Source organism: Magallana gigas, chromosome 2 (genome assembly GCF_963853765.1).
Source record: "Magallana gigas chromosome 2, xbMagGiga1.1, whole genome shotgun sequence".
Taxonomy (NCBI): Eukaryota; Metazoa; Mollusca; class Bivalvia; order Ostreida; family Ostreidae; genus Magallana; species Magallana gigas.
Genome location: NC_088854.1, coordinates 19,871,838 through 19,889,193, shown reverse-complemented (window position 1 = coordinate 19,889,193; position 17,356 = coordinate 19,871,838). Strand labels below are relative to the sequence as shown.

The 17,356-nt window shown below is 36.5% G+C and overlaps 2 protein-coding genes across 3 annotated transcripts in view; both read right to left on the bottom strand.

The window, feature by feature from the left end:
- LOC105320441 (dipeptidyl peptidase 2) overlaps positions 1 to 17,356 on the bottom strand; it is a 329,741-nt gene that overhangs the window by 221,904 nt on the left and 90,481 nt on the right. The window lies entirely within an intron of this gene.
- The window catches only part of LOC105341878 (uncharacterized), a 30,294-nt gene continuing 21,242 nt past the window's right edge, over positions 8,305 to 17,356 (bottom strand). Inside the window, exons 1-4 of one of the 2 annotated variants that reach the window (XM_066075433.1) lie at positions 15,377 to 16,141; positions 10,807 to 10,980; positions 8,766 to 8,878; positions 8,305 to 8,437 (exon numbers count right to left, since the gene is read on the bottom strand). In XM_066075433.1, the coding sequence (XP_065931505.1) occupies positions 8,793 to 8,878; positions 10,807 to 10,980; positions 15,377 to 15,518 (402 nt within the window). In that variant the 5' untranslated portion in view covers positions 15,519 to 16,141 and the 3' untranslated portion in view covers positions 8,305 to 8,437; positions 8,766 to 8,792. Of the gene's footprint in view, positions 8,438 to 8,765; positions 8,879 to 10,806; positions 10,981 to 15,376; positions 16,142 to 17,356 lie in introns of those variants that run through there. The other variant, XR_010710845.1, reaches the window with a different exon arrangement.

The following is a 17,356-nucleotide window of genomic DNA, read 5'->3' as shown; positions in this document are numbered from 1 at the left end:
CATTAGTATTTTTTGTCTATTGATAATGTCACTGAGAGAAACTCAACACCAATAGTGGTACCTAAGGCAATTGGTAGTCCTCTGAGAGCAACACAGCATCTACACATTAATATAACTTGTCTATTTATAAACCTTCTGGAAAGAACATAACCATTGCACCTTAGTACAGTAGGCTAAACATATGTTCACCTAAGAAAACCATATTGTTATGAATGATACCCTAGCTTATTGATAAAGTCCTCTGAAAGAAACATAATAATTGTACAATAGTACACTAGGCTATTGATGTGAATCACTAAGAACAAATTCCTATCATCCAATGAGACCAACATGGCATTTCATAATAACATCTTAGGCAATGATACAGTTCACTACGATTAACACAACAGTTTTCAATAAGTAATCTAGCCTTTTGATCAAATGTCATTGGAAGAGATACCAATTGTACAACAGTAACTCTGGCAATTGATACCGTCTAATCTGATCAACATGCAAGTTACACGTATGTTACACAATACGATTCACACTGTCCTTTGAGAGCAACATAATAGTAATACATCAGAACCCTAAGCCATCGATATGGTCAACTGAGAGCAACACAACATTATTCTAAAGAACCAAACCAATTGGTAGCTATACTAAAAGCAACTGAACAGTTGTACAATCCAGTTTCATAACAGTACTCAAGGCAAATGATGATGCAGTTGATACCAAGTATCCAGAGCTATTGGTACGGTCTACTAAAAACAACAAAACAGTCATACATTCGTACCCGACACAATTCAAACTTTCCACTGAGAGCAACCCAACAACTTAGCACCTATTAACCTGGTATTATTCAGTACACTGACCTATGAATACTGTCTATTGAGTGAAATAAAACAGCTACACATTAGTATTTTTTGTCTATTGATAATGTCACTGAGAGAAACTTAACATCAATAGTGGTACCTAAGGCAATTGGTAGCCTTCTGAGAGCAACACAACATCTATACATTAATATAACTTGTCTATTCATAAACCTTCTGGTAAGAACATAACCACTGCACCTTAGTACAGTAGGCTAAACATATGTTCACCTAAGAAAACCATATTATGTTATGCATGATACCCTAGCTTATTGATAATGTCCTCTGAGAGAAACATAATAATTGTACAATAGTACACTAGGCTATTGATGTGAATCACTAAGAACAAATTCCTATCATCCAATGAGACCAACATGGCATTTCATAATAACATCTTAGGCAATGATACAGTTCACTAGGATTAACACAACAATTTTCAATAAGTAATCTAGCCTTTTGATCAAATGTCATTGGAGGAGCTACCAATTGTACAACAGTAACTCAGGCAATTGATACCGTCTAATCAGATCAACACGTAAGTTACACATATGTTACACAATACAATTCACACTGTCCTTTGAGAGCAACATAATAGTAATACATCAGAACCCTAAGCCATCGATATGGTCAACTGAGAGCAACACAACATTATTCTAAAGAACCAAACCAATTGGTAGCTATACTAAAAGCAACTGAACAGTTGTACAATCCAGTTTTATAACAGTACTCAAGGCAAATGATGATGCTGTTGATACCAAGTTCCAATGCTAATGGTACGGTCTACTAAGAACAACAAAACAGTCATACATTCGTACCCGACACAATTCAAACTTTCCACTGAGAGCAACCCAACAACTTAGCACCTATTTACCTGGTATTATTCAGTACACTGACCTATAAATACGGTCTATTGAGTGAAATAAATCATATTAGCATTTTTTGTCTATTGATAATGTCTCTAAGAGAAACTAAACATCAATAGTGGTACCTTAAGGCAATTGGTAATCTTCTGAGAGCAACACAACATCTATACGTTAATATAACTTGTCTATTCATAAACCTTCTGGTAAGAACATAACCATTGCACCTTAGTACAATAGGCTAAACATATGTTCACCTAAGAAAACCATATTATGTTATGCATGATACCCTAGCTTATTGATAAGGTCCTCTGAGAGAAACATAATAATGGTACAATAGTACACTAAGCTATTGATGTGAATCACTAAGAACAAATTCCTATCATCCAATGAGACCAACATGGCATTTCATAATAACATCTTAGGCAATGATACAGTTCACTAGGATTAACACAACAATTTTCAATAAGTAATCTAGCCTTTTGATCAAATGTCATTGGAGGAGCTACCAATTGTACAACAGTAACTCAGGCAATTGATACCGTCTAATCAGATCAACACGTAAGTTACACATGTTACACAATACGACTCACACTGTCCTTTGAGAGCAACATAATAGTAATACATCAGAACCCTAAGCCATCGATATGGTCAACTGAGAGCAACACAACATTATTCTAAAGAACCAAACCAATTGGTAGCTATACTAAAAGCAACTGAACAGTTGTACAATCCAGTTTCATAACAGTTCTCAAGGCAAATGATGATGCAGTTGATACCAAGTATCCAATGCTATTGGTACGGTCTACTAAGAACAACAAAACAGTCATACATTCGTACCCGACACAATTCAAACTTTCCACTGAGAGCAAACCAACAACTTAGCACCTATTTACCTGGTATTATTCAGTACACTGACCTATGAATACTGTCTATTGAGTGAAATAAAACAGCTACACATCAGTATTTTTTGTCTATTGATAATGTCACTGAGAGAAACTCAACATCAATAGTGGTACCTAAGGCAATTGGTAGTCCTCTGAGAGCAACACTGCATCTACACATTAATATAACTTGTCTATTTATAAACCTTCTGGTAAGAACATAACCATTGCACCTTAGTACAGTAGGCTAAACATATGTTCACCTAAGAAAACCATATTGTTATGAATGATACCCTAGCTTATTGATAAAGTCCTCTGAAAGAAACATAATAATTGTACAATAGTACACTAGGCTATTGATGTGAATCACTAAGAACAAATTCCTATCATCCAATGAGACCAACATGGCATTTCATAATAACATCTTAGGCAATGATACAGTTCACTAGGATTAACACAACAGTTTTCAATAAGTAATCTAGCCTTTTGATCAAATGTCATTGGAAGAGCTAACAATTGTACAACAGTAACTCAGGCAATTGATACCGTCTAATCAGAGCAACACGTAAGTTAAACATATGTTACACAATACGATTCACACTGTCCTTTGAGAGCAACATAATAGTAATATATCAGAACCCTAAACCATCGATATGGTCAACTGAGAGCTACACAACATTTTTCTAAAGAACCAAACCAATCGGTAGCTATACTAAAAGCAACTGAACAGTTATACAATCCAGTTTCATAACAGTACTCAAGGCAAATGATGATGCAGTTGATACCAAGTATCCAATGCTATTGGTACGGTCTACTAAGAACAACAAAACAGTCATACATTCATACCCGACACAATTCAAACTTTCCACTGAGAGCAACCCAACAACTTAGCACCTATTTACCTGGTATCATTCAGTACACTAACCTATGAATACTGTCTATTGAGTGAAATAAAATAACTACACATTAGTATTTTTTGTCTACTGATAATGTCACTGAGAGAAACTTAACATCAATAGTGGTACCTAAGGCAATTGGTAGTCTTCTGAGAGCAACACAACATCTATACATTAATATAACTTGTCTATTCATAAACCTCCTGGTAAGAACATAACCATTGCACCTTAGTACAGTAGGCTAAACATATGTTCACCTAAGAAAACCATATTATCTTATGCATGATACCCTAGCTTATTGATAATGTCCTCTGAGAGAAACATAATAATTGTACAATAGTACACTAGGCTATTGATGTGAATCACTAAGAACAAATTCCTATCATCCAATGAGACCAACATGGCATTTCATAATAACATCTTAGGCAATGATACAGTTCACTAGGATTAACACAACAGTTTTCAATAAGTAATCTAGCCTTTTGATCAAATGTCATTGGAGGAGCTACCAATTGTACAACAGTAACTCAGGCAATTGATACCGTCTAATCAGAGCAACACGTAAGTTACACATGTTACACAATACGATTCACACTGTCCTTTGAGAGCAACATAATAGTAATACATCAGAACCCTAAGCCATCGATATGGTCAACTGAGAGCAACACAACATTTTTCTAAAGAACCAAACCAATCGGTAGCTATACTAAAAGCAACTGAACAGTTATACAATCCAGATTCATAACAGTACTCAAGGCAAATGATGATGCAGTTGATACCAAGTATCCAATGCTATTGGTACGGTCTACTAAGAACAACAAAACAGTCATACATTCGTACCCGACACAATTCAAACTTTCCACTGAGAGCAACCCAACAACTTAGCACCTATTTACCTGGTATTATTCAGTACACTGACCTATGAATACTGTCTATTGAGTGAAATAAAACAACTACACATTAGTATTTTTTGTCTATTGATAATGTCACTGAGAGAAACTTAACATCAATAGTGGTACCTAAGGCAATTGGTAGTCTTCTGAGAGCAACACAACATCTATACATTAATATAACTTGTCTATTCATAAACCTCCTGGTAAGAACATAACCATTGCACCTTAGTACAGTAGGCTAAACATATGTTCACCTAAGAAAACCATATTATCTTATGCATGATACCCTAGCTTATTGATAATGTCCTCTGAAAGAAACATAATAATTGTACAATAGTACACTAGGCTATTGATGTGAATCACTAAGAACAAATTCCTATCATCCAATGAGACCAACATGGCATTTCATAATAACATCTTAGGCAATGATACAGTTCACTAGGATTAACACAACAATTTTCAATAAGTAATCTAGCCTTTTGATCAAATGTCATTGGAAAAGCTACCAATTGTACAACAGTAACTCAGGCAATTGATACCGTCTAATCAGAGCAACACGTAAGTTACACATATGTTACACAATACGATTCACATTGTCCTTTGAGAGCAACATATTAGTAATATATCAGAACCCTAAGCCATCGATATGGTCAACTGAGACCAACACAACATTATTATTCTAAAGAACCAAACCAATTGGTAGCTATACTGAAAGCAACTGAACAGTTGTACAATCCAGTTTTATAACAGTACTCAAGGCAAATGATGATGCAGTTGATACCAAATATCCAATGCTATTGGTACGGTCTACTAAGAACAACAAAACAGTCATATATTAGTACCCGACACAATTCATACTTTCCACTGAGAGCAACCCAACAACTTAGCACCTATTTACTTGGTATTAATGAGTACCCTGAGCTATGAATACGGTCTATTGAGTGAAATAAAACAGCTACACATTAGTATTTTTTGTCTATTGATAATGTCACTGAGAGAAACTTTACATCAATAGTGGTACCTAAGGCAATTGGTAGTCTTCTGAGAGCAACACAACATCTATACATAAAGATAACTTGTCTATTCATAAACCTTCTGGTAAGAACATAACCATTGCACCTTAGTACAGTAGGCTAAACATATGTTCACCTAAGAAAACCATATTATGTTACGGTATACTAAGAGCAACAAAACAGTGATTCATTCATACCCGACACAATTTATTTTTTCCACTGAGAGCAACCCAACAGTTATGTACCTGTACTCAGGATATTGAAACTGTCAATATGGGAGCAACATTATATTTATTAATATGAACTGGTCAATTGCTATAGTCCACTGAGAGCAACTTTACAGCTATATCACTGGTATTCATCAACTGGGCATGAAATATAAACTTTGATAAGACCCCTGGAACAAACCAAGAGGTAAAAGGTCTTTTTTATTCGACCATTTGATGCCCTGTAGCGATAACTTTTATATGTGGAGCAGAAAAAAATTCCCTAGGGCAGAAAGTAAAAAAAATTGAAAAAAATGTGCAAAACTGACACATTTCAAACCAAATCAAATTTCAAATCCTATAGAATTTTATGTTTAAAATTAACAAACTTTGAGATGAGGTATAAGTAGTAGAAATTCAGATAAGAAGTTTCATTAAAAAAGCTAGGACAGAACAAATTAGACCCGGTGTCGTTGAGTGATTTTCCCATCGATGAAAATGAAGGGAGGGTAATTGGAGGGTTATAATTTCTTACACCTTTACAAAGACATGAAATCATTAAAAAAGGATGGATACTCTAAGTATTCCGGTCTCTGTAGACTTAGGCAAGACCACAAATGAGCTACATCGTGATGGAAACGAATAAGTGGCATCAACGAAACCTGTATTTTAACAGTTTTATAAAACATACGCTTTTGGAACCCAAGATGGGCGATGATTATAAAAAAAAGCCTCCCTCATCTATTTCATCAACAATAAAAAGGGAAAAAATGCTTCCCTCTCACATCCATTTCTAGAAAATTTTACCCGAGAACCATTATTTCAACTTTATGTGGCCTTAGTTCATTAACTAAACTCTCAGAGTATTATAAATGAAATAGAATTTACTGTTAAATGCTTTGAGACTAACTTGAGACCAGGAAAATAATGACTTGCTTGGTTTCTAAGAGAGAAAATTAAATATAAGCATACCCACCCCTAAAAACAAATGGGTTTCACAGGTTGAAAAACAAACTCAACACCATCCAGGAAGTTGTATCATTATGCGTGTCTAAAAAAAAAATAGTTCCATTAAATTCAATGTGATCATTCCACTAAAGTGATAGTTTTCCTAGCAAATGAGTCCAGAATCAATACTATAAGATACCATAAAAAGAAACGAGATATCTGTGATAACCCCTAGTGATACCCGGCTCTAATGTGAAAATACATAAAGGCAAAGTCATCATTTTAACAGGAGGTTGATGTTTGTTTTGTAAAAAAAAAACCAAATCATACCATATAGCATGTCTAAAAAAAGAGTGTGATAAAATTTCAAGCAGCTCTGATGAATAGTTGCTGAGAAATCTCTGATGACTATTTGTTTGAAATGTAAGGCTACAAATAAATAAAGGTGTCATTTAACAGGAAGTTGACATCTCATTAGTACAAAAATGAATACCACCATAAGGCATGCCTAAGCAAAAAGTGTGTTAAAATTTCAAGCATCTGCGATAAAAAAAATTGTTAATAATATGGACATACACAGAGAAGGACAGATAGACACACAAGGGTAAACAGTTTACCCCCTCTACTTCCGAGCGGGGGTATTATTAGTTAATAGTCATGTAGTGACCGGGAACGGGATAATACCTGGTTAGTAAATTTCATACCTGGTGAGGCAAATTTACTAACCAGGTATCATCCCATACCCGGTCACTACATGACTATGTAATGATTATATCTTACCGACTGCCTTTGTGTTAATGACATAAAATTAATTCAACACTGAAAATCAAGCGTCTTATAACAAAGTTACAAGTTTCAATCTGGGTACAAAACCTGACGTCACAATACTCTAAGAATGATGTCATAATGCTCAAAGGGAAGATATATTTTGTTCTGACTGTGTATGGAATATACACGGTCTCCACGTGACTGCTGTTAGCCAATGATTTCTTTACAATTCAGCAGAAGGTAAGATATAAAAAGAAATTGTGACTATATACATATATTTGGAATGACTAATAACTGTAATTAACAAAGTTTATTTTGATTGGCTATTTCCTTGCTAAAAACCTTTAAGAAGTCAACTCAAATTTTATGAAATTAAATGAAATTTGCAGAAAATATTTATCAATTATTTATAAATGTCATACTGTAGATTCAATATTTTATGCAAGTACTTAATTCTGTGATTCAATTGTTTTTTATTAAGACACTAGAATATGAAATATGAAACAGCAAATTTGTATCCTGATTTCTAATTATCTACATTCATACGAAAAATGAAAATGAAATTCCGCAAGATGTGCTCCTCACGATTTTATGCAGATATCAATTTCTCACATTTAATTAGGAATTTACAGTATGCTAGTGTAAGAAATCTACTTCTGGCTCTAAGGGATGAAAAAGTATTCTGATCTACTCTTAAAATATTGCTGAACTCTGGAGAAAATGTCTTTTAAAATTCATCTTCTGTATAGTAAATAATTTAATGTCCAATAAAATTGAATCAGTGAAATGTTGAGAAAAAAAATTAAATTAAATTAAATCTGAAATGTTTGAACTTGAGTACCAATTCAACATTAATTAATAGAATTAATTACGAAAACAAGAAGTTTACTAAAGGAATTAAATAGCAAAAGTTAATAATTTCAATTCTAAGACAAAGTCAGGGACTGCAAAAAAAAAAATGGTGCCAGAAGAGACTTCCATAATGTACCTGGGAGCTTTGATAAAGGTGGTCACTGATTAATGGCTAGTGATTAAGATAACAAGTTCTTTAGCAAAGGAAGTGATGAGGCTTTTCCATCAGTCATCAAAGAATGGAGTTTCTCTTAGAAGACATGGCAGCTCTAAAATATAATAAACAGGATGAAAGTTTACAAAATATATACCTGTTAACCTTTCACTGCTGCTATGTGGGAGAAACTCCCCCTAACCAACTTGGCTAAGGGGGAGAATTTGCATAAACAACGATTTTGCGCGTGAAATGCAAATAGGGACCAAAGTGGTTGTATCAACATCAGTACAAAACTCACTGAGATGGGGCAATACCTTTACGAGAACACTCTCATCATATTCTATGAAAATCATAGTTTTTAATCTTTATCATTATATCATATATTAATGTGTGGTTTGACACAATATCATATATTATTATACCTTCATAAATTATTTTACCTCAATATGAATATTCTATATAACGCATCATCCAATTGGTTCTAGACAATCACATGTCTGGGCAATAAAACTTCCATAGTCATATTTTGGATTTGGAGGCCTTGTGCACTTTCCTGCAAGAGTTGTCATTCATTTAAGGTATTTGATCCATAATAGCCCCAGATTCAATGAATCTGGGATCATAACAGATATGTATGGACTTAATACGGTAATTAGTATACTTGGACATAATTTTCATATATAAGTATCAACATGTAACAGTGGAACGTGTCCTTATCAATGACCGTTCCCTTTTCTTGAAGAGTTGTCCCCCTTTGCTTTTATTCTATAAAAATTATAATTCTAGAAAATCTATATGGTATAAAAATTATTTTCATTAGTTTTTGTATTCCTAATGATAAAATACATCTTTATGACGTCCTGAATGTCGGTTCAATACAGACGCACTTATTGAAGTTGGTTGATTTAAATTTTCCAGAGAGCTATTACCGGTATAATACACCTTTACAGCCACTTGTGAACATGTACTGTTTACCATATAGCAGCTAATTAATTTTGCAAAATTATAGTCAATACAGTATATATTTTAAAATATCTTATAATTAAAACTCTACCAGTTCACATACGATCAAATTCATCTGACCCACCCCGTTCCTTACTTTCAGAAATCCAATTTCCGAAGAAATTGGAATTCCAATGTGGCCCCACCCTACTCCTCAAGATTTTGATTTGAAAGATTTTTGAACATTATCAGAGGTTGCTTTCAGTAAAGATACAGCTTTTCTAACCAAGTGGTTTTTAGAAAAAGATATTTTTAAAAATTTTCTATTTTAATAATCCTTTGCTATGTAAATTTTAAATAAATGATTTTTGAGAAGAAAATTTTAAATATTTACACTTTACTCTTATGTAAAAGTACAACCCTCCATTGTGGCCTCACCCTACCCCTGAGGGTCATGATTTTCACAACTTTAAATCTACACTACATGAGGAAGCTTTCACACAAGTTTCACATTTCCTGGCTGATTGGTTGCTGATAAGAAGTATTTTAAAGATTGTATGTAAAACTCCAACCCCCCCTCCCATTGTGGCCCCACCTTACCACCAGGGGCAATGATTTGAACAAACTTGAATCTACACTATCTGAGGATGCTTCCACACAAGTTTCAGCTTTCCTGGCCAAATGGTTTCTGAGAAGAAGATTTTTGAAAAATATCAATAACATTTCATTAAATCCTAATGATCTCCCATTGAAAGAGAGCAGGGCCCCACATTTTAACAAACTTGAATCCCCTTCACCCAATGATGATGCTTTGTGGCTAGTTTGGTTAAAACTGGCCGAGTGGTTTCAGAGAAGAAGTCAAAAATGTAAAAAGTTTACAGACAGACAGACGGACGGACGGACGGACGGACGGACGGACAGACAGACGGACGCCAGAAAAAAAGTGATCAGAAAAGCTCACTAGAGCTTTTAGCTCAAGTGAGCTTAAAACCTTAACCTCCTCCAGCACCTGAAACAGATGCAATTAGTTGTTTCAAATTTTCCTCACTTTCTCCTATGGTACAATGGAACTCCATATCAGAAAATTGATTCCATAGGACTATGATTTTCTTTGATGAGCTTGTTAAAATTAAAAAACTCTCAAAACATTACCATAATTACCATACTATGTAAAAATATGTAAAAAAGAAAATTCAATATTACAAACAATTTTAAAATTGCCAAAACACTACAATCATATCAGTAATTTTAAATTTCATCTAAATCAATGCCCTATAGGGTCATTTCATCAATTTACTTGAATAAAAATAGTTAACTTCTTTATAAATAATGATAATATTTATTTCCTAATAATGACAGAAACTTTTGGTTTACATGAACAAGTGATGATTTTTTTTCTATAGAAGTTTTTATCTAAATGATTAAACTTAATTGTTGAACTTGTTGGAAATTTAGTTTGTTCACACAAATGAGAGGATGTACGAAAGAGAAACACACGTTTATCATCATAGTTGCAAGTAAACAACGAATTTGCCCTACCAGCATGGAGCTCCATTTTCCATAGGCGGTAATGTTTATGTTCCAGCCCGAATTTTCGTTCAGCAACGAGAGACCTCTGGAATGAAAGCTCATCAAATTGTCTTTTTCCTGTTAAAATTTCGTGGTGTGAAGTCAGATTCATTTTCCGGCAAAATGCATGTGTATTGAAAAACTCTGAAAATGAAAGTAAAAGTAGGGAATTTTACAGTTTGGGAAAGGGTGTACATCAAACATTTTCAATTCCTTCCTTCAAATGATAATAATAATTCAATTTTGACACTTGCTTTTAAAACTGCAAATACTCTTGTCTTACATGTGTCACACATTCTGATTTTAAATGTCCCAATAAATGTAAATACACTCTGAAAGTATAGGAACTATTTTGCTTAAAGGCACTACTTTGTTGTCCGACACACATTCTAAAAATAGTTAAAGGGATATACCCACATGTTGACAAACAGACTCGGCACCGTAAATAACAGTTCCATTTAATTTAGTGTGACAATTCCACTCAAGTCATAATTTTCCTAGCAAATGAGTCCAAATTTAATACTGTAGGCCTAAAAAAAATTGTGCCAAAAAAGAAACAAAAAAAAAGAATTTGTCTCTATATGAATGGAACTACAGACCCTGAAACGTGCTACTACACCTCTAAAACGAACCGTACCGTTCCGTGCAAGAAACGAACCATACCGTTCACAAAACGAAACGTACCGTTCATAAAGCGTACCGTACCGTTCGCAAAGCGAACCGTACCGTTCGCAAAGCGAACCGTACCGTGCAAAAAGCGTGCAAGATAATTTATGCAAGACCCGCCTCCAGACGAACAAAAAAGCGTACCGTACCGTGCAATAAGCGTGCAACTTCCATATACGGCTTATTGACCTAATGTCTTTAGATGAGTACGGACGGAGATTATCGCTGACCAGATAAGTTCAATATTTAGCTAGATTTTTTATACGGGATTAGATAACACATACTAAGATTTAAAACTGTTATTCTTATTAAAACAGTTACAAAAATATTTCCTTTATTAGACCGTAAACATTTCTTTGTTTTTCGACAAAACTTGCATCGCCGATTTCTTAAACATTGTAAACTATTAACGTTCACACAATTATATTTATTAAATAATTTTATTAAATGCAAGTTTGAACGGGAAAAAGTACACGCATTCCATAAAATAACTTCCAACTTTATTTCCTGCATAGCTGGTAATGGCGTAGTGATTTCACATGAACAAAAATCACTCGCGCGAAACACGAGTACAGAAGCTGATCTTTGGTTCTATACACAACAGGTGTTATTGTCTTTCTTTGTTTTTTAGCAGTTATTGTACTTTACAACTAACTCTGTATATTTGGACGCTTAAACAGGTGTATACGAGATGCCGGTATTCACACCTTTCCACGAACACCTGTTAGGTAACTCATCACAATCTGTCCTGTGTATAGTCTAAATATATCTTACTTATACTTTGTTAGTTTCATGGCTTTTCTTAATCTCTAGAAAACAAAAGAACTGTCTGTAGAAATGAACACAAACAACTACACACAAGACTATCGGCGCGTGGATCCGTAGAACAATTCAGCGACTCTGTACATGCGGGATTTTCACATATTAACTTGCGATTAAATATCATTTACCGGGTACATTAATGTATCAAAAAATGATTAATTACATCATAAATAATTGAATGAGATAACAAGTACATGTAAGCACAAACACAGCTCTTTTTAAATTTATTTTCAATCTAATATCTGTGATGTGAAATAGCGTCGAAATTTTAACCGTCGAGATCAATCTATATATTACACATGTACATCGTCCACTGTGCAAACGTTTAGTCATTGTGTTGAAATCGTTGTGAAAACCATGATTCTAAAATAAATGAATTAAATTCATACAAATAAAAATCTAATAATTCAAAATTGTTTGCACACAATCACATACACCCACAAATTGAGAGAGAGAGAGAGAGAGAGAGAGAGAGAGAACGAGAACTTGTGTGTTGATTATAATACTTAAATTAAAGTTTTATTACTGAACTTTATTATTTCGCTTTAAGTTTCTATAGTTGGTCATTTGAGCGGGATTTTATCTCAGGACTCCACGTGCTTCGCCTGTCAATCAGTTTAAGTATAACAGTACAGATCACGCCATGCGCCGCGTGCTACTTGGCTCCTCCTATATGGCTAGAAGAAAATTATCGAATGAAACATTTTTGTTTTATGTTTTCTTAAATCCCTATTGAAAAGAGTGTTCCTATTTTAAATTATTCAACAATAATTTCTTTTCGATTTCATGATTATAATTCAGGTACTGGCGATCAGAGTCGTTTTCCCTCGCTGTCGTTTTATTTTGTTACTTGATAAATTCTTTTATATTTATCACTTTTAACATTCATTTGTTGATTACCGGGTATTTTTTCGTGTCCTATTTACAAAAAGTTTGTGTGTAAAAAGGTGAATTAAATATAAACGGGTTAGTCAGCATTTGTAAAACGTCAGCTAAATCGCATGCATACAGTGAAGAGCGGACACTTGTTCAACAGAATGATAAATATCGCCATTACATATATAAAAGTTATTGACTTGTTGTGTATATCCAGTTGTGTACATATCGTAAGAATATGTTACATGTACATGTATAGTTTAACGGAAAAACAAAAACTAATTGTCATATTTTGACTATACACGCTATCTTAGTTCAGATAAGAGAAGCGATGACGGGTTACATGTAGGTATAATCTGTGTATTCGAACAAATGCAGAAAATCATAGAATCAATATTTAAATGAATAAAATTTGTGTCAAAAACTATATAACAGTTTAATTCAAGATTTCTTATCTGAAATTCATTGTTTATCTTATCATTAATTTTACATCGTCTATTCACTAAGGCAATCGGCAGTAGTACTACAGTAGTACTAGTACGCAATAAAGAATGATCATACGAATTATGAATAATAACAACTAGCCGAGAATCAAGACAACGATAAAGGAAACTAAAGAAATATCGGAATAAAGTCGGGGCAATTTTTTGTAGAAATTTTTAATGGATTAGATATATTTAATGACTTCAACTCAAGTACATGTATAGAAATAAAAACTTTAGACGATTTGTAAAATTATCGACAGCTCGCTGAATTAACAAAAATATATCGGATTAAAGTCAAACAGTTCTTTTAATCTATCTTAATGATTACATTTATCTAAATTAAATACTAATAATAACAGATTGATCAAAATTAAAATTACCCCCGCTTCCCGGTTGTCACTGAGTACACGTTTCGCGCAACGTATCAAAAACGGGGGAACGGATGGAAGTCCTGATTTTAAAAAGATCGTTTGAAATACTTTTGTAATATATCATATAAATAAAGAAAATTCTGGTCATAATTACCACCATGCTGAAGTAGATCGGGCAAAAACTAAACGTCAAAATTATATCGAGAAAAATCAAAGCGTGCAGGCCACGCCTACCTCATTAATAAAGCGCGCAAACCGTTCACAAAGTGTGCAGCTAATTTTAGCAAAGCGTACCGTGCAAGAAGCGAACCGTTCCGTTCACAAAGCGTACCGTACCGTTCACAAAGCGAACCGTACCGTTCACAAAGCGAACCGTACCGTTCAAAAAGCGTAACGAACCGAACCGTGCAACTGGTGTAGTAGCACGTTTCAGGGTCTGTACAATTGATTAAGTACACATTTTGATTGGCTATATCCTTGTGTAATACCTTTAAGAGGCTTCCGTCAAATTTTTTCAGCCCTGATGAATCTCGCTGAGATTTATAGTAGACCATAACATTACAACCAGAAACAACAAGTTCATGATTAAACAACCTGAGAATGCGTCCACACAAGTTTTAGCTTTTCTGGCCAAATAGTTTTTAAGAAGGAGATTTTTAAAGATTTTCTCTATATATTCCCATGTAAAATTTGATCCCCCCATGGTGGCCCCATCCTACCATCGGGGACCATGACTTGAAAAACTTTAATCTACACTACCCAAGGATTTATTTAGGAGAAGATTTTTTAAAATACCAACAAATTTTTTTATAATTCTGAATTATCTCGCGCCCCATTTATACCTCATTTGAACTTATTAAAGTGTATAGTACAAAATCAATATTATTATAGTTATTCAGGTCCAATCAAGGGGTATGAGGATTTATCCTGGGTTGTATTCCATACAGCCTGAGGCTGCAGGCCGGAAGGGTGTATGGGGACATAACTCTGTCAAAAATTGCTCGATCGTACCCAAAATCAAACTTGACCGAGATATTATGATACTTCTGTATACCAAATTTCATTGCAACCTATGAAAAGAAAACGAACAGAAACTAAAGTAAGAACCAGTAATAACTAAGATATAATCATCAGAGGGCACCTGCTCCATTATGTAGTTTTCTTTTGTACCATATCATAACATATGGTAACTTCTTTGTATTTTCCGTATGAAAAAAAAGGGAAACTTAATATCTATTATAGTTACTTAAGCAATAACTGACATTTAATTAGCTAAACAATAGATTTGAAAGACTGGCCTTCGCAAGTCACCTGGGATACCTGCGCCAGGTTCCCTGAAAACCTGGAAGGTGGGAACACTCTGGATCAGGTCTGTCAACGTGGCCAAACTTCGAAGGAGTTGGTCAGCCAACCACTCGCACACTCTAAGTCGCATAGCCGTGGCTTCATCCCCCAAGGGCATGGACCTCCTAAACACAGGGTGAAGGTGGGAGAGCGTCACATGATCCCTCAACTTGTTCGTCCTCTCGGCATAATTGGGAAAGGGGCAGGAAGAGAGTGGCGATCATCTCCTCCTGCTGCGAAGCTGGTCGTCTCTGGGTGGAGCTGGACCACTTGGGCTAGGAGCTTGCCACCCTCCATGCTCTTCGCAGGGTAGGGATCCCCCTTCTTGTCACTGGCTTGCCAGGATGGCCTCCTGGCACACGCTCCATAAGACAGTGGTGGCCCCTCGGGGGCAGCCATCAAGGCTTCCTCTTCCTCATGATGTGATGGCGGCTCCACAGGGGGGCCAGCCATCGGGTCTCCCCTGTCTCCGCCGGCCTGCTCGGTAGGCGCCCCAGCGTTGCATTCGTGCCACAATGGTGCCATGGGTGTTCTCTCATTCCGCCACTCCCGGCGGGAGGAGGTGCAGTCTTCTTCGCTGTCAGAATTTCTGTAAAGGAGAACAAGACGAATAACAACCCCCCCCCCCAACACAGTTTGGGCACACAAATTGTTTAAAGGTGGAGGCCTCCTCAGGGGTGACACCCACACACAGACCGTGAAACCATTCGTCACTGTACCATTAACTTCTCATCGTCAGGGCGCTGACAGGTACAAACACAATCTCATTAGATGGGCCCGGAGATGAGGGGCATGTGGGGGAGGCTACATTAGGTTTTGGTTACGGGGACGCCCCTGATGTCTGGGGGGGGGGCTTGGGAGAACTGTCAGGAGGCCCTCTGGCAGCAGGAGAGTGTTTTGGGGGCCGACCTCGGCGTGGCTGCTGCCTGAGGGGGATTCGGGAAGCTTGCAGGCACCCGCTGGCCCTGCAGGGGGGCTGGAAGCCAAGACGCTCCCGGTCTCCTGCTTGGCACTCTCAGAGTTCTCAAAGTTCTCCCTAAACCGAACGAGCCATGGGGGGATGTCCCTGTCAACACACTTCTTCAAGCGGTCGTGATTGGCCACAATGACTGCCGACTTGGTCTTTACTTGGTACAGGTGGGGGGTCAGCTTCTTGACTATGATACCAGGGCCCTTCCAGGACGGGCTACGCTTGCAACACTTCCCCTTCACCGTCCAGCTCATACACAACATCTCCTTCTTCAAAGGGGCGGGTAGCGGCCTTGATGTTATAATCTCTTTTTATCTCTCCTCAGAGGTGTGCAGGCGCCTCCTGGCTGTCTCGTGACCAGTCAGTATTTTGTCTTCAAGGTCCCTCACATACGTCTCGATATCTGCAGGGCCCTCCTGCAGGGGGGACCTGTACATCAGGCTAGCTGGCGTATTGACCTCTCTACAAAGCATGAGTTTGTTGGCGATGAACCTTAAATTACGATTGTCTGCAGAGCGGAAGGCCCCTGCTATCTGGGCCAGATGCTCGTCCCAACAGTCTTGGGCCTTATCAATATAACACCTTACCGCATCCATAAGGGTTCTATTGTAGCGCTCCACCTGTCCATTGGCAGACGGACGGTAGGGGGTGGTGGGGGCCTTAAGTATTCAGAGGAGGTCACACACAGCAGTAAACAACTTACTTTCAAAGTTGCGCCCCTGATCTGTAAATATCTCAAGGGGGCAGCCGAACCTAACAAAGAATTCGTCCACTGCCGCTTTGGCAGTAACCTCAGCTGTCTGGGAGGGGGACACAATCCACCCACTTAGTAAATTGGTCCACCATGACTAGGACATACTCATTCCCCTTTGGAGTCTTAGGGCGCGGTCCAAGGAAGTCAAGGTGCACCCTCTCCATGGGTGCCCCGGCATGATACTTAATCATTTCTGCCCTGGCGTGGCACTGTGGGCGCTTATTTCTACTGC